This window comes from Ictidomys tridecemlineatus, chromosome 3, assembly GCF_052094955.1.
Source record: "Ictidomys tridecemlineatus isolate mIctTri1 chromosome 3, mIctTri1.hap1, whole genome shotgun sequence".
NCBI classification, from domain to species: domain Eukaryota; kingdom Metazoa; phylum Chordata; class Mammalia; order Rodentia; family Sciuridae; genus Ictidomys; species Ictidomys tridecemlineatus.
This window is the reverse complement of record NC_135479.1, coordinates 16847914-16871615: the sequence shown is the minus strand read 5'-3', so window position 1 is coordinate 16871615 and position 23702 is coordinate 16847914. Positions and strand designations below refer to the sequence as shown.

Here is a 23702-nt window from a genome sequence, read left to right as displayed (position 1 = left end):
AAGGCTCCACTGAGTGACAGACGATAAGGTCCTAATGACAGTAACCACGGCGGCACTGCAGAGCTTGACACCCAAGAACTCGTCTAGTCCCCACCTTTACAGATGGGACCCGCAGGGCTGAGCGACTTGCCCAGGGTTGCACAGCCCATAATGCAGTGGGCCCCGGGGACCCTGCCAAGGTGTGCCCTGCACTACCCTGAGCTCAGCCTTGATCCTCCGCACAGCAGGGGCCGGGTCCCTGTCAGGGGGGAGGATTCAGGGACGCCTGCTTGACCCCGTGTGCCGTTCTTTGGCGCATGCAGCAGACACCATTTATTTTCCATCCTCCCAAGGCCACGCTGAGCTCAGGTCACTCATTACTGAGAGACAACTGCTGATTAGCCATGTCCCCTACATCTTTCAGGGTATGTCCTCAGGCTCAAAAAATAGAAATGAAGCCATCTTAAAAACTACCACCTTTCCTTCCTGATTCTGCTCTCCCCACCCCCTCCATCCTCCTTATTGTCCCCAGCTAATGAAATGTCATGGCTAGAGGATCCCTTTCGGGGCTGTCCCCTGTGACCTTTCAAACTCCTACCTTCCCCTGCTTTGGGCCATGTTCCCAGCAAACTGAGATTCTGGCATGGAAAGTTCCAGGCCCTCTGTCCCCCCACCCTCCCAATAGCCTGCCAGTCCTCCCTGTGCTCCATGCCACTCTCTGCACTGCCCAGGAGGGAATGGGGGGCGGGGACCGTGGTCTCTGTGACATTCACTGCCTCCCCCCAAGCCTTCCCAGAAGTCCCTGGCTTCCCATCCTCTCCAGGTGGTCTTCCTGTGGCCCCTGCTGTCCCATCCCCTCCACTGGGACAGAAGCTACAGAAGGACTCCTGTGGGCCCAGGAGTCCTGCTTTGGGTTCATCTTCTTGTCTCTCCCAAGTCTTCTCCTGGCTCACCTCACAGGGTCCTGGTGGTGGTGGCTCCAAAGGTGGCCCATTTGTCTAGATGGTTACTGAAATGCTCACAGTTTTTCAGTGACCCCACAGCCACCCTGTGAGACAGGTGTGGCTTCATCCCCAAGTAACAGATGAAGACTCTGTTGTTCAGAGAGGGCAACTGACGGGTCCAGTGTCACCCAGCTAATGAGTGGCCCTGACAAACCCAGGGCTTTGGACTGCGCTCCAGGTGTCCCATCCACCGGAGTCCACAAAGAGGTCTGAGCAGGGAACAAGGTCCCGAGGGAAGCTTCAGAGACGGTGCCTGCCCCTCAGGAGCCAAGGGCTGGGAGTCCAGGCTGGTCCAGCTCCTGTTGCCTCCAGGAGCAGACAGGTTGGGGTCGGGCAGCTGCTCGGTGCACCCCAGGAGATGATCAAAGATGGTGGTCCAGACGGTGAGGGGAGAGTCCCTGCTCTGGGGGACAGGCAAGGGACTCTCCAGGTCACCACTGGACCCAGAAGGAGGGTTTAGGGTGCCTCCCCTGTCCTGTACTGTGAGAATGAAGCCGTGCCATCTCCACAAAGTGCCTCAGGAAGGGACAACTCAGAGCCATTACCAGGCCCAGTTGTGGCCAGTGGAGGAGCCCATGCTCCCGGTTACCCACACGCTCCTGGGCAACTGGCCTGATGGTGACTCTGAGAGGCCTGTGGCACCGCCAAGGCCAGAGCCTGCCTGTGAGGACACCCATTCATCATCAGAATGACCGCGTCTGTGTGTCCCAGCCCAGCTCCTGGGACCCACAGGCAGTGCCAGCTCTCCCTCCCAGCTCACTCCTGCGTCCAGGCTGAACTTGAGCAAATCACCACACGCCAGACCCTCCCCCAGCTCTGCCACCTTCTCTGGTTCCACTTGAGGTCCCGCAGCTGCTCTGAGCCTCAGTTGCTTTACCTGCAAAATGGAGCGAAGATGAGTTACACATCCCTCAGAAGTAAGGCTAGAGAGGCACCTCCCACCTTCAGGCTTCACCTGGGCTTCATGAGTCACTGTGCCTGGACTTCATGAGTCACTGTGCCTCACTGTCTCCAAAGACTGACCTCCCAGTGTCAAAGTGAAGGCTAGTGCTTGGACCCACAGCCACGTCCACCCTCCCTCATCCTGGGCAGCTGAGCTTCAGTGCATAAAATGGGGATAACAACATTCACTTCTTCACATAAGAGGTTGGGAGGATTCAATAAGATAAAGATATGCAGCTGGGCACAGTGATGCATGCCCGTAATCCCAGCAGCTTGGGAGGCAGAGGCAGGAGGAACATGAGTTCAAAGCCAGCCTCAGCAACTTAGCAAGGTTCTGAGCAAGTCAGTGAGACCCTGTCTCTAAATCAAATACCAAAAAAATAAAAGGATTGGGAGTGGCTCAGTGTTTAGTGACTCCAGATTCAATCCCTGTTCCAAAAAAAAAAAAAAGAAAGAAAGAAATATGAAACAGTGCCCGACTATAGAAATATCTACTCATGGTGGGCACAGTGGTGCACACCTGTAGTCCCAGTGACTTGGGAGGCTGAGGCAGGAAGATCACAAGTTTCAGTTCAGGCTCAGCAACTTAGAAGGCACTTTCTCAAAATAAAAAATAGAGCTGGGCACAGTGACACATGCCTGTTATCCCAGCAGCTCAGGAGGCCGAGGCAGGAAGATTGCAATTTCAAAACCAGCCTCAGCAACAGTGAGGTGCCAAACAACTCAGTGAAACCCTGTCTCTAAATAAAATACAAAATAGGGCTTGGGAGGTGGCTCAGTGGTCAAGTGCTCCTGAATTCAATCCCTGGTACCAAATAATAATAATAATAATAATAATAATAATAATAATAATAAAGAACTGCAGATGTTGCTCAGTGGTAAAATACTCCTGAGTTCTATCCCCAGTTCTATCCCACGCACGCGTGTGCGCACACACACACACACACACACACACACAAAAAAAAAAAAAAAAGTTTTGGAAAAAAAATATATTTACTCTTGGTGTTAAGAGATGGGTATGCATGGCTTAAAAGGGAGAGACTTTAAAAGCCACCCTTCCCAGCAGATTTAAGGGCACTGTCCTGTTGGTCTGTGGACATTTGCAGCTGTCAGATCTCACATGACGAAGAAGCTAGAACCTATGTCTGTTGGAATCAGCCAGAAATGAAGAGAAAGCTTATTAACAGTGGCAAATTGTTAAGTGAACAAAGCAGGCTAATGAATAACTGGGACAATGCCGACTCGTTTAGGGACAGCTCCGTGTGCAAGGAGAGGTGCCTGCAAGGACGTGTCCTGGAGCATGGCCGGGGGTCAGTGCTGTCCCTTTCACATTGTGGAGTTGACTTTTTCATAATGACTCTGACTTTTGGAACATGGCACCTTCCCTATCCTGCTCTTCTCTCAAAGTCTAACAGTGATTTGCTCAAGGAAACTTTTTTTTTTTTTTTTTTTTTTTGCTGTTTTTTGGTTTTTGTTTGTTTGTTTGTTTTTGGTTTGGTTTGGTTTTTTTGGCTTTGGCATCAGGGAAAGCTCCTTCTTGCCTGTTTGGGGCTCCAGGTTCAGGGGACTTCTTTGAGGCAGACTAACGTGATGAACAGGGATGCTGGCGGCCACTGAGCTGGACAGAGGCTCAGCAGCCACCTCCGCACCAGCGGGTGTCACACAACAGCCACCGTCCTCATCCAAAGGGGATGGAGGAAAAGCTCCGGGTGTTCTGGAATCAAAGGCCATCCACCGGTGACACTGCAAACACTGCTCAGCTCTCCTGTGGTAACAAAGGAGAGAAACTTTTAGTTTAAAAAACGAACAAAAACAGAAAAAGTGAACTTAAAACCAGGATGGCCTCTCGGATGCAATCTGCAGATTTTCCAGGTGGGGGGCGCCAGCAGCTGATACCGGCTGTGACACTCGGGGTGCACAGCCTCTAGAAAGAGCCCTCATTCACACCTCCAGGCCCTCGGGTGGCCCCCTGGGGCCAGTTTCCCCTCACCAGTGTCTCCCCTCTGTGTGCTCCTTCTCTTCTCTCCATTGGATCCTGCAGTTTTGCTTGAAATCTGGATCTCTATTATTGTTTGGTTCTAGAACATTCTGTGATAAGCTGCGCTGTGATGTAACCCCCAACTCCTCAGAGGTGGGTGATGCCATCTTCCCTGCAGCCTCATGAGCACTGCCTCTGCTCGCCTGGGGCTGTCTCCCGTGAGGGGCCATTGAGCAGGGGGACATGATGGAGACGGGCTCTCTCTCGGACACTCGCGGTCAGGATGTTACTGACCAACTGTCACCCACTATCACTTCGACAGAGGAGCATCGTGGCATCAGAATTGCCAGGCCCCAGGCCCGAGAGGGGGACATTTAAGTCTTGGAGGCTCTTTCTTAGGTTGCAGTTGGCTCCATGAGTGGAAACACCAGGAGAAAGTTCCCAAAGAGCTTTAGTCCGGTTGAGCTAAAGTCTTTAGCAATAATTTCTTCTCCTGAGATCCTCTCTGAAGCCCCCTTAGCTGTCATCAGGCACTGCCTGAAATAATCACCCTTATCATCACTTGGCTTCCCCTACCAGCCTGCCTGGCTCCATTATGTACTGTGTGACCTCCAGCAACTTGCCCCACCTTTCTGTGGCAGTTTCCAAATCTGTCAAAGCAGGCCAAATAATCAATCAGCTACCGTGGAATTAAATGAGCCAATACCGGGAAATGCTTGAGACGTGGTCCCCATCATTACGCCCTGGTTCCCACCCCAGGTTCCCACCAGCAAATTCATGGGAGAGCAGAAAAGGGGACCAAGGAAAGGAAAGAGGGGATGCAGAGTGCCAAGTTCATTTAAAGTTATTTTGGATTCCAGGCTTCTCTTTTCTTGGGTTTCGGTGATCTGCAGACATCTATTTGGAGTTTTGCTTTTTATTTTTAAAGATAGCTTGATGGAGATGAAACTCTCGGGCCACGAAAGCAGCGCCGCCGCCCGTCAGGTGCCGCGGCCCGAGCGCGGGTTCGCTGAGTCACGGCGCCCGGGTCTCCTCGCGGCCGCCGGGCGGCGGGCGCCCCCTAGTGTGGCCCGGGCACGCGCCACCGGGCGGCTCCCACCCGGATTGCACTCGCGGTGCGTCCAGCTGGGGCCGAGGTGAGCCAAGGCGGAGACCCGCCCCGGACTCGGGTTCTATCTTAATCCTCCATGGAGACTGGATCATGACCTTTAGCGCCCCTTTGAAGAAGGTGATGAGCCTCTGAAAAGACTCCTGGGGTGAGCCCTTGCCCTGCTTAGCTGTGTGACCTTAAACCGGCACTGAACCTCCCGAATTTTCTCATGTGCAAATGGGGAGCAATGATTTCTTCTCCTGGGAGAGATCCTCTCTGAAGTCCTCTCTGAAGATGCTTCTAATAATCCAGCTGCCAAAGGGGAGTGAGCCCCAGGAAGCTCTCCAGAGCTGAATGGCCGGTCACTTACCCATTTGCTTTGATAAGAGAGTGAGGGTCATGGGCCCATGCTTATAATCCCAACGGCCCAGGAGGATCCAGATTTCAAAAGCCAGCCTCAGCAACCGTGAGGCGCTAAGCAACTCAGTGAGACCCTGTCTCTAAATGAAATACAAACTAGGGCTGGGGATGTGGCTCAGGGGTCGAGTGCCAAACAAAACACACACACACACACACACACACACACACACACACACACACACACACGGATTGCAGGGGCGCCCCTTGCTTCCACCTGGACGACTCTGGAAAACATGATGCTTAGGAAAAGAAGCTGGTCACCCAAGGCCACCTACTGTCCTGTTCTGTTTATAATGAAATGAGCCCAATTCACTTTAAAATGGTCAGCAGGATTAATTTTGCCTCAATCACAAAAAAAGTTTAAAAAGAGAGGGAGACGCCGAGGCTCAGCTGGGTCAGCACTTGGCCCCTGGCCGTCCCGCATCCCCAGTCCTGCTCTCCTGACCCATGGCACTGTCGTCTTGCTCCTGCCTCTGGAGACCCTGAAGACAGGCTTGTCTTCCTCTGCCCACCTCCCCAGTGGGGCCAGGCCGAGAGGGGCTGGGAGGGTTTCATCCTGCAGGCCCGAGCCCAGCAGCCCACTCCCACCCAAGGCCTCGGGTTAGCTCCAGGATGACGGGGACAGCATCTGGGATCCTGGCTTCCCCTTGTCAGGAGGTGCACCTTTTCCAAGGACCCATTCTACTTTCAGGTGTCACTCCCCTAACATTTTTTCCTGACCCCCCTCCCCTACCTGGAAGCCTGGGCCACAGGAAGCAGGAAGTCGGGGAGTGACAGAGTCTGGAGGACCAGGGAGACTGAGGAGGGCGGGCGAGGAGGCTGGCTGTGGGGCCTGTTCTCCCTGCTGGGTCCTGGGGACGTGTGGGGTGGTGACGCCTGGTGCAGGCTCAGGCGTGCTCGCTGAGGTGTTCCCAGAGCACTGTCCTGGCAGGAGTCTCGGCCCAGCAGGCCTGGCCGTGCCATCTGGGGCTGGTTCCGTCCTGTGGCCAGTCATTCCACAGGACTCATCCGGCCCTGGCTCTGCAGAGGGCAGCGGGGAGGGGGGCAGTGTGCAGACCCTGGGCTCCACGCCAAGGTCACCTGCCTGGCGCCTGGACCCAGACCAGAGACCTGCCATCCTGCCACTGGCCCCGGGCTCCTGAGCTGGGGACACAGGCTCAGTGGACGCACTTAGAATAAAACGCTGGTGCAGGGAGGAAGCTCGGGGGTCACGGGGTGACATTCAGGGGATGAAAACCTAAAGGCTAGAGAGGCGACTTCATCACAAGCTGCTGAGTGTGGGTCCTGGCCCTGCTCCTCCCTCACCCCAGACCCCTGCCCCAGGGTCCACACAGGAAGTCAGGGAACTTTCTGTGGTCCAGGATGAAAGAGTGTGTGGTGAGGGGCAGCTGAGTGTCCCTGCCATTCAGGACACAGGCCCTGCCTCCCACAGGATGCCAGCTCAGGCGGGTGACTCCCCAGGTTCCTGGGAACCTGGTGTCTACAACGATGGTGGTGATGACGAAGATACCCACCTCAAGGACAGTTGTGAGGGCTCCTGGGGGCTCTGTCCGTGGCCCACACAGTGCCCACGGGAGCACGCACTCGTTTGGCAGGTTCTGTGCCCGCACTTCCCATTGCCAGCCTGAGGCTCCCACAGCATCAGCCCAGGCAGGTCCCCCCAGACTTACATGTTTAGGGGCCATCCGAGTCTGTCATAAGATTGGGAAGAAGTGACTTCCTGTTGCTCTCCAGGGACCTCCTCTTTCTGGGTTCTGTTTTCTGCCTGTGGCAAGCAGACCCTCAGGAATGCTCCAGAACATGGACTTGCCTCCCCAGTCCCACCCCCCGCAGTGCTGCTGGGAATTGAACCCAGGGCCTTGTGCATGCTGGGCCAGGGCTCTACCACTGGGCTACATCCCTAGGCCCTTTTGGAAATTTTCTTTTGAGACAAGAGCTCCCTAAGTTGTCCCGGCTGGCCTCAAACTTGAGATCCTCCTGCCTCAGCCTCCTGAGCAGCTGGGGTTGCAGTTGTGTGCCACCGTGCCCGGCCCTGGCTCGTCTTTCTTATCATGGCATGTAGATTCCAAAACATTAGCACAAGGACTGATGATCTAGGCCAGCATTCCAAGTGTTGAAGAAGGTGCAGGAACCTTGGGACACTGGCCGCCTGGGGCTGGGGCGGGCTGAGCCTTTCTGTTTACAGATTTCCTCCCTTGCATTCCAATTTTTTTCTGCAAAGAAAAATATTGACCCTTGAGATGCAGTTTATTTATTTGGCACGGTGAATACTCGCCTGTGTTTTGAAGGATGATTTAATTTCGGCGTTGGCCCCTGTAATTTACACAGCTTCCCGTGGGTGTGTCTGACTCTGCAGCGGACAGGGTCTGTGGGGGCAGCGGAGGGGCAGAGTGGTCATTAGAAAGCCGGGAGGTGGGACCCATGGCCCTGTTGTCTGCTCATGGGGCTGAACGAGGCAGCCCAGCAGCTGTGCACACCCTGGCGAGCGTCCCCAGGCCTCAAAACAACAGCACTGCCCACGTCCAGCCGTGACCCCTGGTCTCCTACTCCTGAGTCAGAGCCTGTGGAAACCTCTAGAAGCAGCTGAAGAAAACCCAGTAAGGAAAGTAAAAATCCACACTGAAAATATAGGGGGTAACCACAACAGGGTGACTTTTGCTAAGACTTATTTATTTATAGTTTTTGATTTGTTTTTGTTTCTATTCAAGAAATACGAGAGAAGCCTTAAGAGGTTTGTAAACTATGGCCCACAGGCCAAATCTGGCCTTGAGCTAAGAATGCTTCTGTGTTCTCAAATGGTTGAAAAAAAAAATGTAAAAGAAGATGATATTGCTGAGCATGGTGACACAACCTGTAATCCCAGTGACTCAGGAGGCTGAGGTAGGAGAATTGAAAGTTTGAGGCCAGCCTCTATAATCTGGGACCCTGTCTCAAAATAAGGACTGGGGTATATAGCTCAGTGGTAAAGTGCCCCTGGGTTCAATCCTCAGTACCAAGAAGAAGAATGCTATTTCATGACCTATGGCAATTATATGAAATTAAAATTCCAAAGTCCATAAATAAAGTTTTCTCACAACACAGTCATGCCAATTCATTTATCATCACAACTGTTTTCCCAGTGCCAGGCAGAGACAGCGCAGAGCCTGCAGGGTTTACTGTCCAGCCCTTGATGTTGGAAGATTGTCTGACCCTTGACTTGAAGCTAAAGTGGAATACCTCTCCATTGAAAAACCTATTAAAATAAAGCTTCATGAAAAACTTAAAATTAGCCAGGGATGGTAGTACACATTTGTCATCCCAGGGACTCAGAGGCCAAGACAGGAGGATCACAAGTTTGAGGCCAGCCTCAGCAACTTAGCAAGAACCTGTCTCAGAATAAAAAGTCAAGGGCTGGGGATGTGGCTCAAGTGGTAGCGTGCTCGCCTAGCATGCGTGCGGCCCGGGTTCGATCCTCAGCACCACATACAAACGAAGATGTTGTGTCCGCCGAGAACTAAGAAAAAATAAATAAATATTAAAATTCTCTCTCTCTCTCTGTCCCCCTCTCTCTCACTCTCTCTTTAAAAAAAAAAAAAAAGAATAAAAAGTCAAGTCAGGCGCCGTGGCGCACACCTGCACTTCTAGCAGCTTGGGAGGCTGAGGCAGGAGGGTGTCGAGTTCAAAGCCAGCCTCAGCAACTTAGTGAGACCCTGTCTCAAGATAAGAAATAAAAAGGGCTGGGGATGTAGCCCAGTGGTTAAGCACCCCTGGGCTCAATCTCTGGTACCAAAAAATAAATAATAAATAAAAAGTCAAAAGGGCTGGGAGTGCAGCTCAGTGGTAGAGCATCCCTCGGTTCAATCCACAGGACAGGGGGAAAAACAAATAAAACCATAACGGAAGTCAGGGGGATAGTAAAATGAATTTCCTGGAGCTTATTAATACTGAAATGAAATCACCAGTTCGGCCAGCACGCGGCTGGGGGTTTCTTCCACCTGATGGCAGGACCCGCCCTCGTCATCCAGCACCCTCCCTCCTAGTGCCGTCCCCTTTGCCCGGGCCACCCCTGCCCCCACCGGGCTCTTTCCTCTGGCGTGCGCTGTACCTAGTCTCTCTGCTGACCTCAACCCGGTTTTGAAGTCTGGTCTAATGTTTTCTAAAATGCGCTTCTTGGAGCCACCCCTTCCTGCCGTCTCCTCGCCTGCCCTTTGGGGTCCCACTCTGTGTGCCCGGACCATCGCCGTCACCTCCCTGCTCACAGTTGCCCCGTTGACCTCAGGCACCTCTTCTGGTGCTGCCCTTCCCTGTGAGCAGGGTCCAGACTGGCCCCTTCCAGCTCCAGGCTCTGCTCATCTGAGTGAGGAGCAGCCACGGTGCCCAATCTGCCCGCTTCTCATTGACCGGGTGGAAGTGCAGAGGGACCCAGGAGAGCGCGGACGGCCACAGCCTCTGACCTGGGTGTAAGTCAGGTGACAGGAGCCACCTGTGACCATACGGCCTACCTCAGAAGGGAAGCCCGTTCCGTCTGCACAGACAGACACTCTGTCCGTCTGCGCCCATGTTGCCCATCAGGAGCTGTCTAGACCCAGTGGCGGGAACTGAGGGCCACTTAGAACTGGCGCTCAGTGGCCTGGCCCCTGTTGAGCTGCCCTGACATGTGTAGCATTCTGTCCCTTCTCACGCTGTGAGAGGAGCCAGCTGCCAGATAGGGCACGCGTGTGTGCAGGCGTGTGCACAGGGGCCGGGCTGGCAGTGTGAGGTAGCCAAAAGGGAGGGTGCCCCTCACTGAGCCTGTGCTCTCCGGGCGTCCCTGGAAGGCGGGCTTGCCCACGTGGATTTTGCACCCAGGGGTCACCATCTGATAAAGATGGCCTGGGAAAAGGACTCTCCCCACCGTCCCTGGAGACCTCCAGTGCGGCACACAGCTGTGTCATCCAGGCACTGGAGCTGGGAATCCAGGGCTGCAGCCATTCACAAAGGCAATGCCAAGTATTAGCAGCAAGAAGGGCGCAGGGGGTGGGGGTGGGGTGCTGCAGTCACAGAGCCCTCGCCTAGGTGCTGTCCCCAGCTCCAAGGATTAAATAAACAACAGCAGGCACATCTGTAGTCCCAGCCACTTGGGAAGCTGAGGCAGGAGGATCAGTTGAGCCCAGGAGTTCAGGGCCAGTCTGGAGAACATAGTGAGACCCTGCCTCTAATTAAAATGAAACAAGCCGGGGGCTGTGGCACACACCTGTAATCCCAGCAGCTCCGGAGGCTGAGGCAGGAGGGTCAGGAGTTCACAGCCAGCCTCAGCAATAGCGAGGCACTAAGCAACTCAGTGAGACCCTGTCTCTAAATAAAATACAAAGTAGGGCTGGGATGTGGCTCAGGGTTCAAGTGCCCCTGAGTTCAATCCCAGGTACCCCTCTCCCCCTAAAAAAATCCAAGAGTTGATTTGGGGGGCTTGGGATGTGGCGCAGTGGTCAGGTGTCCCTGAGTTCAATCCCCAGTACCCCCACCAAAAAAAAAATCTAGCATTTTCCTTCTGAAGAAGTGGAGAGAGCGCTGAGAGTAAGGGCTCAGGTCTGCAGAGCCTGCCTTGCACAGCGATTTTGAGTGTGAGCTGGTGTAACGCTGGTTACAAACACATAGAAATGTCCCAACACTTGGGCAAGAATGCGGAGCACAGGTTGAGACGGGCCACCTGCTCCTTGGAGAGGGGAGTGGGGTGGCCAAAATCTGCCTGCCGTGACCTGAGGGCGGACACTCTCTCCCTGTCCCCACCGCAGCCCAGCACTCCTGGGAACTGAGTCCTTCAGCTCAGCGTCCTGCTGCCACCTCTCACCCTGCATCTCCTCCCTCCAGGTGAGCCTCGCACCAAGATGGCTGAGCCGCGCCAGGAGTTTGACACTGCGGAAGACCACGCTGAGGGCTACGCCCTGCTCCAGGACCAAGAGGGGGAGCACGGCCTGAAAGGTTAGTAGACAGCTGTGTGCAGCAGGCCACGTGCCCGGGGAGCACAGCCAGCCTCTTGCTTTGGCAAGGGCGGGCAGGGGGCCTTTGCATCCTGGTCATTGGGCTTTTCAACACCTCATTGTATAAGATGTCAGGGGTGTGGAGCCTTAGTAACTTGAAGGGGCCAGGATCACTCAAAATGTGAGGCTATTTCAAAATTTACCTTTCCAAAGGAGAGTTTGCCACATGAGTGGATGGAGTGTGACAAGCTTGCAGGGCTCAGGAATACAGGGGTCCTTGACGTCTCAGCCACACCCGTTATCCTATAGGCCTGTGCTCCTGAGCACGTGAAATGCCCAGCGTTGACCTGTACTTCTACCCTCCCTCAGTGAGTCCCCGCCTACGCGAGCTTCCAAAATGTCTGTCACACAGTCTTCTGGACACACTGACCTGACTCCATCCTCAAACCCCTAAATGCACAGCCAGATACGGTGGTGCACACCTATAATCCCAGCGACTTGGGAGGCCCAGGCAGGAGGATCATCATAAGTTCATAGCCAGCCTCAGCAACTCATCAAGAAAAAAATAAAAAGGGCTGAGGATATGGCTCAGCGGTAAAGTGCCTCTGGGTTCAATTCTGGGTATCGCTAAATGCACGTGATTCATTTTGCTGTGTGACTACGTGTCAGGGAGTTTGGGACGCTCCTGGGGCTGCCCCTCTCTGGAGCATGGAGCTGGCCCAGGGTGCTGAGCGGTGTGACAAAGAGCTCTCTCCATGGGTCTCCAGGGCACAGCCCCACTGCAGTCCTGTGGGTGGATGGCTCGGTCCCACCCACCACCAGACCCATTTCTAAGGAGACAGAACGGAGACCGTCTACATTTCTCTTTTTAATGCTAAAAATTGCAGCTGGGGTGCGGGTGGAAGTCACAGAACTCCAAGGTTGGAAGTGACCTCTGCCAGCTGCACCTATCCAAGGAGAGTCCTTCAGGAGGGGGCATCACAGGGTCCCCCAGATGTGGGGAGCAGGGGGACCAGCTCTCCTGCATGTGGAGCAGCCGTCCCCCCTGGAGAATTTTGGGACCTGCTCAGGGATTCCAAGGCTGGTTTCTCTCTCTGGGTGTCAGCAGGGAGGCTTTAGTCTAAGATGCGCATTGGGAATTGGAAAGGTGAGTTGAGGGCAGGGGGGAGGATGTGGGCACCCTACCGGAGCACAGAGGGAGGGTGTGGGGGATGCAGGCTCCAGCCAAACCTCTGTACCCAGCATCTCCACCAAATGGAGACGAGAAATGTTGAATAACTAGATTATTAAACTCTCATTCGTGGCATCCAAGTTAGAATCACAGCATACTGAATTCAGAGTGAGCTCTTCAAACACTGAGTTGTACCAATGAAAAATGGCACTGTCTATAGAGGTAGGGCAACCTGGCTTAAATATTTGGTTAAAAATATATGTTGTCTCTGGGCACAGGCAGCACACACCTGTAATCCCAGCAACTCAGGAGGCCAAGGCAGGAGGATTGCAAGTTCGAGACCTGCCTCAACAATTTAGTGAGACCCTGTCTCAAAATAAAATTTATAAAGGGCTGTTTTTTGCTCAGATTGAACCCCTGGGTTCAATCCCCAGTACCATATATTATATTGCAACAAACATACCATAATAATGTAAGATGTTAATGATAGGGCGGCTGGGTGTGGAGAGACTTATATATATTTTCTGTATATCTAAAAATATACTAACATTATAAATTCATTTAAAATCAAGTCCCATGAGGGGTGATTTTTACCAGTCTTATTTTTTGCACTAGATTCAACCTGCAAACAAAGAATAATTGACCAAGTTACTTCGTGTTTCTGGGTTGCCTTAAGTATGTTTGTTCAAACTGCTATTCAATTCTTTAATATAAGATGTGATCAGAAGTTCTGTGCGTTCTCTCTCTCTCTCTCTCTCTCTCTCTCTCTCTCTCTCTCTCTCTCTCTCTCTCACTCACACACACACACACACACACACACGCTGCAAAATTTAAGTTGCTAACCTTTTTGAAATGCTGTGAAAGGAGAGGACTCGCAGATCGCTAGCTGACCCCAAGACGTCCTCTCCAGGAAAGCCAGCGAGACCTAAGAGACTTCCAGTCTCACCAAATTAATTCTCGCTACTCAGCATTCAAAGGAGCTGTTTTTATGTGGGGAGCTGGAGTTGGCAGAAGGTGTCACTGTACTGACAACACTTTAGATAAGTGACAAAAGTCTATTTTGAATAGTGACAAAGAAACTGCATGTTAAATACCAGAACAAAGAGGGTCTGAGTGGGTGCTAAAAGCTGCAGTGGGGCGGGGACAGCCACAGAGAGCTATATGCCAGGTACGCTGGGGACACCAAGGACACCGGGGATGCCAGGGATGTGGGTAGCTGGAGAAACAGTGGCCTCTGGAGTTGAAGGCCTCGCCGGGTCGGCTGGTTAGACCTTCCTGACATTGACAAGGGGTTTTCCCTCCCTCCTTCCCTTCTCTAAGGAACTTAACAAGGATAATGCAGTTGGAAGAGTGGGCAGGGGACAGGTGCCCTGTGCCGTGACTAATGTCAAGACCACACGCAGTCTGCAGGCTGTGGCCTCGTCATTCAGCCATGACCTGCTCAAGACAGTCTGCAGGTTTTTACAGGCTCCAGGACCAAGGAGCTGGGCATGTGTGAGAAGCTTGTTTTGAACAGGCCAATGGGTATGGCCAGGGCCTGGTGTCCAGGGATGGCCTTGGGACCAAGCGGGTGGGTGTCTGATCACACGGTGCACTTGAACTCCATCCGCCTTTCTGTCATCTTCACATTCTGCCCCATCCTGAAACTGAGGTTGCCCCTGCCCCTGGTGAAGTGGCCTGGTCCACCAGAGCCTCCCCATTTCCACTGAGTGCCCCATCCCCACCCTGTACCTCTCCTACACTGCTGTTGGAGACTCTGCCACCACCTGGTCCGCCGTGACCCCAGCCAGTGCCTACATCATCTTCAGCTCCCCAGAGACGCCGCCCACCTCTCTGCTGGCCCTGGCGCCCTCACCACAAAGCTGGGTTTGGAGACAGTCGCCCTGTGGCCTTGCGTACTTCTCCCTTTTTGCTGTCACCCACTGTCACCCTTAAGGCCAGGCTCAGCAAGCCATAGCCGGACAGGCCAGATCTGGCCCCTTGCCGGCCTGCATCCAGCCGCCAACTGAGAACGGTCTTTATTTTTCACACGGTCGAGAAAACCTACATCCTGAGCATGTGGCTTCTACCCCCATGGTGTCCCACAGGTGGGAAAGGCAGCCAGAAGGGGAGGAGGGGACAAAGGGAGCCCTTCCCCACTGAGCTCCTCCCAGAGAGATGCCCTGTCCAAACACTTCCCCTGACTTCCCACTGGCCACCCCTGCCTGGCCAGGAGGCTGGAAGATGTGGCCTTCTGATGGGGTGCAGCTCCAGCCTGAATCACCTCAGGTTCTGTGTCCAAGGTGGGTTGAATGGGCTGCCAGGAAAGTCCCCTGTACTCGTGGGCTATGGCTACTAAGTAATGCTGGACCTTTCCTCAAATGGCCAGAGTCCACTTGTCCATCTGTTACAATGATCAGCTACCTGTTGGGACCCCCAGGGACTCCCAGTCAACATCCACATCACTGTCATCAGCACTGTGAGTGTTCGGTGCTACGCTGGGCCCTTCAACCAAGGTGGCATCATGCTGAGTGACAGCAGGCACCACTACTTACCAAGGGCTTCTCACACGCAGGCCCCGCGTGGTGCTGTACACAGAAGCCCCCTGAGAGGGTGGACCTGTTTCCATGCCCAGGAGACTAAGGCAGAGAGAGGGCAAGTCCCTTGGCCAGAGTCACACACACGGCAGGCAGTGGAGCTGGATTTGGGCCTCAGCACAGCAGCATTACAGGCAGCAAAGGGAACAGTGTGAAGGGAGGGGCCCTAACACACAGGGGTAAGCAAGGTCACCAAGATAACAGAGCAGCACTGACCTGATGGCGGAGATGACACTAGGCACCCTGGAGAGGCCTCTCTGAGCACACAGGGCCAGGCTCAGGAGAAGAGGAGGGAACGTTGGTGAGAGTCAGCACAAAGGGTTCAGAAACTCCGATGTGAGCTTCCCAGATTTCCATCTGTTCATCCATCCAGCCATCCAACTAGCCACCCAGACATCCCGTCACTCAATAATCCACCCAATCATCCGTTCCTCTGTCCCCTCTTCCATCATCCATCCACCCGCCCACTGTCGTTTGAGCCATGGCTTACGATGAGGGTCATCTAAGTCCCCAGTGGGACTGAACTGCAGGGACTTCTTCACTTCACTGAGAACGAGTCCCACAAATGCAAACCCTCAGGTTAGCAGACTGCTTCCCCCACGAGGTTCCCCCCAGCAGCTCCAAGAGGAGGGGGCAAGTAGGGTCGATGTCTTGTCACTCATTTTACAAATCAGAAAACTGAGGTCCTGAGAGAGAAGTTCAAGGCCCCTGCTTAGAAAGAGGTGGAACTGAGATGAACCCAGACATCGTGGCCCTTTTTTTCCCAGTGCTTTCTAGACTGTAACGCCTCTTCCTGTTAGGAGACCTTCACGAGGACAGTCTCAGCTGGCCTGGGCCTGCTCTGGGACAAGCTGGCGCCTGAGCCCTTTGCTCCGTGTGGCCACTCTCTCTCCCTCATTAGGCCGTGTGCCCCTGGAGGCAGGCTGCGTCTTTTTAGCATCTGATTCTCTCCGAGTACCCAGCCTCTGCTCTGCACACGCCAGGCGCTCAGCAGGCCTTCCCCTGCTGTATTTGACGACCTCGGCTCATCCAGCCCCAGAAGCTGAGGGATGCCTTGGTAAACCCATAGCGACCAGAGCAGATTGACTTCTGGTGCCAAGGTGCCACACCAAAGGGGGACAATGCGGTCCTTCCTGGATGAGGAGGAGAAGATAGACTTCTTCATTCTATTAAAGCCCACAAAAGCCACCTGACAAGGGCGTTCGTGGTGGAGGGTGTGGCTCTGGATGGTGGGTCTTTTGGGGGTCCATGCGAAGCTTTCCATGAAAGGAGCTGGATGAAGTCTAAGTGGACGCAGGCCCTGGGTCCGCCCTGGGCCAGTTCTTTTCCGAGGCGGGAGCTGGATCTCTGAGCATTTCTCCCGGTGTCCACTTGTCCTTCGTTAACAGCACTGGCCAACAGCAGGTTCACTGCGGCTCGGCTTCCTGGTATTTGCCGCCATTTGTCAACAGGAGAGCCTTTGCCTCACGGGAACTGGGTGGTGGAAGGGCAGCCTCTCCTGCGCCAACGAGCGTTCCCCACATCTTCATCTGGTCACCCTGGTGTGGGGTACAGTTGTGTGGGGGGGGTGCTGGTCCCCTTTGTTGTTTGCTCACATGGACGTGGGGTCCACACTGAGGGGTTTGCAGCTCCAAGGACTCTGCTCCCGAGTTCAGGGAGGCCTGGGGAGAGGCCGCCGTCCTGAGGGGCTCACTGTGTATGTTCCAGCGTCTCCCCTGCAGACCCCCGCCGATGACGGATCCGAGGAACCCGGCTCTGAGACCTCGGATGCTAAGAGCACCCCGACGGCCGAAGGTGGGCTCCCCCTCTCGCTGCTTCCTCCAGACACTCCCTCCCTGCCGCCAGCCTGCGCTTAGCCGAGCTTTGGGCCACGGTCCCTCGTGCGCTATGCTCCAGCTGCATTCGCTGCCCCCTCTCCCACGGGCTGAGAGCTGTGCTTGCTGGATGCTTCGCAGGACAGGGCTGTGGGCGCCGGGCCCATGCACAGTTCCACAGAGCCCCTGTCCCCAAACCATTGTCCTCCCACAGTCCCTTGTGAAGTTACCCTTTGCTCTTCTTTTGGGGGCCACCAAGGCCCACAGCAGCCATTTGTTTGAGGAAGGGGCAGGTCAGTGCCCATCTCCTCACCTGCATCTGGGGCCTGGTCTTGGTTTGGTGTCCTTCGTTTCTTGGGCTCTGGGTGTGGCTTGGGCCTCTGCCCTGGTCAGCCTCTGCTAACCTGTCCTTTCCAGGCCTTTGTGACCAGGTTGTTACAGGTCCCTGTGTACTTGCTGAAGTCTCCTTAGTCCTGGTTTTAATCACCTTCCCTTGTGGTCGGTGTCAATCACGACTACATCGGGAGCCAGGTCCAGTGGTGCACACCTGTAATCCCAGAAACTCAGGAGGCTGAGGCAGGAGTTTGATGCCAGCCCGAGGAACTTAGCGAGACCCTGTCTCAAATAGAAAATCAAAAGGTCTGGGGATGTGGCTCAGTGGTACAGCACCGCTGGGGTCAACCCCTGGTGACGAAAAGAAAAGAAAGGAAGAAAGTGGCTGTCAAGTGGCTGCCAACTGCCTGCTCTAATAGTGAGTCCCAGCGCTCTTACCCCTGAGGTCCTCAGCCTGGAAAAATTCCTATTGCTCTCCCGAGAGCCCGTGATGTCAGACATTTCCTGCTCATCTTGTTAGGACAGTTTTGCAAGTTGCCTGCACCCTGAGAAAATCCTAAAACACTACCCAGACCTCACGCCAGCTTCCCAAACCTTGGCTTTCAGAGCTCTGTCCATGTGACTCTAGAAGAACCTCCCACCCACTCCCAGCTGTGCTCTGGGCTGTCCGTGTCCGGCCCCAGGAGCTTTGGCTCTCACCCACAGGGAGAGGCTGGACTTTGCCCAGCTACTCGGCCTGTACCCAGCAAATGATGAAAGTGGCCTTCATTGAACTAGGCTGATTTCAGCTCCTGGGAAGCCTTCCAGGGTGACAGCTCCTCGGGTATGTGCCCAGAACACCTGGGGTGACTGGGCCAGGATGTGTCACTGGGCCAGGAGGAACACTGGCCTGCAGAGCTCACCTTGATGGGGCACTGACCGCAGCTCCTGGAGGTCCATCCTCACTGCCCGCCTCTGCTGCGAAGCTCAACCACCTCTGGTCATGCACCAGCTCCAGGCAAGACCAGGCCTGGTCATTGCCACGCAGGGGCCTCTGCCCTCTGATCGGGGTCATGAACTAAGATCTGGAAAAAATCTCTGAGACCACCTAGAGATGGCACAGATGGGGAAACTGAGGCCCAATGAGGAAAAAGCACTTGCTCAAAAACCTCCCAGCAAAACTGTAGGCCCCAGCCCTATACCCAGGGTTCCTGCACTGCCCTATCCCAATCATGTCCTCCCACACCGCCTGCACTGCCCATGTCCAATCATGTCTCCCACACCGCCTCGAGGGTCACATATCTGGCTCTCAATTGTTCTTTATTGTTCTTTACTTAAGTTTTAGGCAGACACAATAGCTTTATTTGATTTTTATGTGTGCTGAGAATCGAACCCAGTACTTCACGTGTGTCAGGCGAGCACTCTACCAGTTGAGCCACGACCCCAGCCCTCAATTGTTCTTTAAAAACAGTGCTTATGTGGGGTGGGGACTGCTGGGCTTGCCTGGCAGGGCCTGGCATCTGCCTGCGGTGACATGCTTGTTGGGGAGAAGGGGCAGGAGCAGCTCTGGGTCTTGCTTTGTGCTGGTGCTTTCTTGCATGTGGCCAGGTCCCCTCCTGACTCCCCCTGCTCTGCTCCTGCATAAGCAGCGAAGAGAGGGGCTGGGTGTGGCCCGCCCCTCTGAGGCGACTCTCGGTGGTTTCCAGACGTGACTGCACCCTTAGTGGATGAGAGAGCCCCCGGCGAGCAGGTGGCCGCCCAGCCCCCCACGGACATCCCAGAAGGAACCACAGGTGAGGGCGACCCCAGGAGCCAGCGCTGGGCTGACCTGCTGCTGGGATGGTGCACTTTGGGTCATCCTGGTGTCCGGGCGAGGCAGGATGTGGGCGACCCTGGCTTCTGGGGCTGTTGGGAGCCGGGGCCTCGGGGCCTGCAGCCTCCCCGAGGACTGACAGCCTCTGGATTCCTCCTGGAGCCTCCTCCCCTGCCTCAGTCAGTGCATCAGCTGCAGAGTGTGCGGGGCTTTCTGAGGCAAGTGACAGAGCCAGGCCTTCACACCCCGGGCATCAGCCCTCCTGCTCCAACTCTGCCCAGCAGCAGGTCACCCTCCTTGGCCGGTTTGTCCGGAGGAGCACCCGAGCTCACAGCAGGGCTAGATGCCTCCACACTTTTTGAGGGCTTCATGGGGCAGTCCTAGGAGGATCCCAGAGAGCAACCTGGCATCCATTTATATCACTCTTGCCCTGGACACAGTATTTGCAGAAAGGCGAGGAGAGGTGCCCTATGACAGGGAATCAGACAGAGAAGGGTGCCGACAGGAACAGCACTGGCTCGGGGCTGCCCAGTTCCTAGAGAGCTGCCTCCTGGGGTCCCCAGGAAAGGGACAGCTCAGCTAGGGCCCCTAGTGTCATTCTCTTTGTGGCCTCTTCCTTGGCCTTAATTGAGAGTGTCCAGCAAGAAATGCAGAGGGCCCCGCCACCCTGGGCCAGCCGTGGAGGGCAGGTGGAAGCCGGCAGCAATTTTCTTTCCTTCCTGGGTCAGTGCTCTCTCCCAGCTGGAATTGAGAAGCCACTGGGGGGCATGTGCACCCCTTCGAAGTGCGTTCCTCCTTGGCCAGGTGATGGGCAGCGAGGCCTTCTGAGATGGCTGGAGGGATGGTCCCCAAGCCTGCAGGGCTTCAGTCTGGAGCATGAAGGTGCTCAAGGACCTCGGAATGAAAACTCACAGAGTGTGCTCACCGGTGACTTGATTTTGTCCCCTGCTGTCCCTTATAGTGTTGTTGGTGGGGGAGTTTGTCCCTTGCCCAGGATGAGAACGTCAGCCAGCTCCTGACTTTTCATGGATCCTGGGTAATCGGGGGCACCATCTGACAGCCAAGCTCCTCACACTGGCCGAGCTCAGGCCCTCCACTGGGGTGGCCCGGGGCAGGTGGGTGGGATGGGCGGCAGGCCGGCCTGGTGTGAGTTGCTGTCCTCCCTGGCAGGTGTTGGGACAGAACTCTTTCTCTCTTGGAAACCTCATCTGAATTCTTCTGGGCTCTTCTTTCCTTATTCCCTATCTCTTGCCACTGTCCCATGAAGACCCTCCCTCTGCACTGGATTCCGGCAGACTTCCTGTCCCCTCTCTCCTGGACCCAGCAACAGCTCACCTCTGCTGAGGGTGGCTGGCTTCCACTGGTGGCCTGTTAGATGTGATCTGAGATGCCCTCCTGAGCCTCTGACCTGGCCAGCATCAGCTCCATGGGAGATCCCAGCAGCAAATTTGGGGTACCCTGCTGGCTGGGCTGCAGTGGTGCTCCTCTGCTCAGCCCCCGAAGCATCCCCTCTCCCACCCCAAGGGGGACCCTGACAGTGCTCACTAGGTCCCTGGCCAGAGGGAACATGTCAAGTGTCTGTCTCCAAATGATCCCTTGGAAACCACAGGGCCACCTCCCACCCCCAGCCCTTTCCACCCTCGGTGTGGTGGCAGGTTTTAGGGTTCGATGAGCATTTTTTCAGCTGTCGACAAGATGTGCCTTCGTTTAGTACCTCGTCTTGGTGCACCCTGTTTGCTGTGTCTTGTGTTCCAGTGAAACTGCCCACGGATGTCCCGTGGGGTGCAGTGTGGCTGCCACTGCAGGAGTCCTGCCTTGCTGGGGAGCAGGGAGCCCTCCTGCTTCCTTGAAAGTGCCCCCCAGGGATATCAGAGGCTGTTAGCCACCACATCCCCACTGCCATGCTCCCTGCCCCTCTGGGGTTTTTCTGAGCGTCCCTCCCCCTCACCAGGGCCTTCCAGTTCTGCACCACCAGGCCAGGAGGTCGCAGTTCTGCAGTGGCACAGGAAGGCCTTCATCTGCTCCGTGGCAGGGCAGCATCCCGGGGTCCTCCTTGTGCCTGCTGCCTTGAAGACTCTGCGGCCGGTTAGCTGGACGGTTAGCTGGTCGTGCTGTCACCGAGTGCCTTTCTTCCCTTTTCATCTTCTTCCAAACTCAGACCAAACTCATGCTCAGAGCTCCTGAGCCATGGGCTAGCGTTGGCCCAGTGCTGTGTCATGGGACAAGAAGCTGTCACCATTGAGACTAGCCCAGTGCTGTCTGTGGGGGACCCAAAGGGTGTCCATGCTGATGATGGACACCCTCACATGCTGCCTCCTTGCAGCTGCCCTGGGACAGCCAACCAGCTGGGTAATTAGGAGGCCACCGTGTGGCTGCCCAACGACCCTGGGTACCTCTTTCCCTTGCCACTCTCTCCATGGCAGAGCATGCTGGCATCTCTGCCGGTCTGGGGACTATGCTGATGGCCCAGCCAGGCTCACAGGCATTTCTCAGAGGCCGTCACCTCTCGTCGGCCTTAGGCAGGCTGGTGAATGCTGGGGCAGAGGTCAGTGTGTGGCCAGCTGCTTATGTGCTCCGCCTCAGGCAGTTGCATCCTGTGTTCTAGGAATGAACGCTTCTTGATTTAGGTCCTGTGGATATTGTCAGGAAATTGACTCAGCTTTCTTTGTTTGGGGTGACCGGTGGCTCCCTAAACAGGAACCCAAGACCCCCCAAAAGCTACTCTCTGGCACTGCTGGCCTCCCTCCGGCCAGGCAGCACCCGTTCCTGGAGGGTTTGAAGGAAAGAAGTTAACGAGTTTGGGGCACCTACCCTAGCCAGGCACCCTGCCGCACACCTTCACACGCACTCTCTACTCTCTACCCCTCCCATCCTCCGGAAGACAAGCTGGGGTCATCTTCCTGGGGCTCCAGATGAGAAAACGGAGGCTCAGAGAGGAGGTGTTGGCCGCAGGGCAATCTGGCCCTGAGTCTCCCACCTGCAGTGCTGACTGCGGGGGGCCTCACAGCAAGTGCTTCTCTGACCTCTGGGTTCTGGCATCTTTGTGAGTCATGACTTGAACCCCCTCTTCCCTCCTAGGTGACAGTCACCGGTCAGGTGTGTGGCTTTGGGGTTTTGTTTAGGAAACCGTTGTCATTGCTGTCCCCAGCGGTGACCTCTGCAGAGCCAGGGCTGCAGCCCTTGGTATTCTGAGGATGTGTCTTTCCTGCAGGTTTTAGGGAAGATCTAAGATGCAGAGTTGGTTCTGGCAAATAGTAACTGTCTGTTTTTGTCCTCCCTCTGCTGACCCCTAAACCAGCCGAAGAAGCAGGCATTGGGGACACCCCAAACATGGAAGACCAAGCCGCTGGACATGTGACTCAAGGTCAGTGGGCCCAAATTGCCTCCACCACTTGGGAATCAAAAGGAGAGAGATTCGAGCATTCAATGGGCCACCCCAAAAAGAGCTCAGACCTGGGCCCTAATTCACCAGTCCAGGAGATTTGGGGGACTTGGTTCTTACCAAAGGTGGGCCACTCAGTAGCAAAAGAGCCCTAGCAGGGTTTTTTTGTTTTTTTTTTTTCTGTCATTCCTGAAGTGTTCAGTGTTCCAAAGGGAGCTGACCTTGCCCAGCCTGGGAGTCGAAAATAAATATCTGACAGAAATGCAAATATATATGCAGACAAAAGCTGTCCCCATCACCACCAAACTTTTGCATTTGAACTTTCTTCTGTGTAGCCTGCAAACCTTATGATTTTCTTCTCAGGAAGTGAACTTGTTCAGTACAAGAAAAGCAGCTTTCTGTTATTGTTTATCATAAATATGCCAAGAACTTAATTTATAACATCCTAGAGACCCAGGGTCATTTTAGCACTAAGCCACATCCCCAGACCTTTTGATTTTTCATTTTGAGACCGAGTCTCCCTAAGTTGCTGAGGCTGAACTCGAACGTGTGATCCTCCTGCCTCAGCCTCCTGAGTTGCTGGTGTTACAGGTGTGTTCCATTGTGCCCAGCTAGAGATTCTTATTTTTTTTATTTTTTTATTTTTTTATTTTTTTTATTTTATTTTTTTAAAGAGAGAGTGAGAGAGGAGAGTTAGAGAGGAGAGAGAGAGAGAGACTTTTTAATATTTATTTTTTAGTTCTTGGCAGACACAACATCTTTGTTGGTATGTGGTGCTGAGGATCGAACCCGGGCCGCACGCATGCCAGGCGAGCGCGCTACCGCTTGAGCCACATCCCCAGCCCCCAGCTAGAGATTCTTAATCTTGGGAAATGGAGACTTCTGGTATAGATACAACATGGGCTGGGCTTGTTTAGTATCATTTTCTGGCCAAATGAACTGTACGATGTGAAAGCTTCCAGAGTACAAAAGAGCTGAGATATTGTTCTTTTGTCCCAAAAGTGATGGGGGATTTGAGGCCAGGGTGCTGTCTGTCTTTGGAGACTCGGCCTCCCTGAGAGCATGGTGAGGCTACAGATTCTCATCTCACCTGGCATGGAGAGGGTGCCTTCGTTCTTAGATGAACAGAGAGCTTTGGAAACTACTAGAAGGAGAACAATGCACCGCAGGGCCTCCGTCTGTGTGAATTAACTAAAACCCTGGCTCCTGTTTGTGTGCAGGAATGGAATCCGGGTGTGACACAGACGCTGGGCCACCGAGCCCAGCTCCCGCCCTCCCATTCCCT

General features: G+C 54.6%; 1 protein-coding gene across 17 annotated transcripts in view; it reads left to right on the top strand.

Annotated features, from left to right (window-relative positions):
• Mapt (microtubule associated protein tau) overlaps positions 1–23702 on the top strand; it is a 95224-nt gene that overhangs the window by 38438 nt on the left and 33084 nt on the right. For 6 of the 17 annotated variants that reach the window (XR_005726262.2, XM_040268652.2, XM_021728370.3 and 3 more), the window contains exons 2-5: positions 11240–11350; positions 16804–16890; positions 18929–19015; positions 22334–22399. Coding sequence is in view for 16 of the 17 variants with exons in the window: in XM_040268652.2 (XP_040124586.2) it covers positions 11257–11350; positions 16804–16890; positions 18929–19015; positions 22334–22399 (334 nt within the window). In the remaining variant the exon portion in view is untranslated. The remainder of the gene's footprint in view (positions 1–11239; positions 11351–16803; positions 16891–18928; positions 19016–22333; positions 22400–23702) is intronic. The other 11 variants (XM_078041935.1, XM_021728372.3, XM_078041934.1 and 8 more) reach the window with 3 other exon arrangements.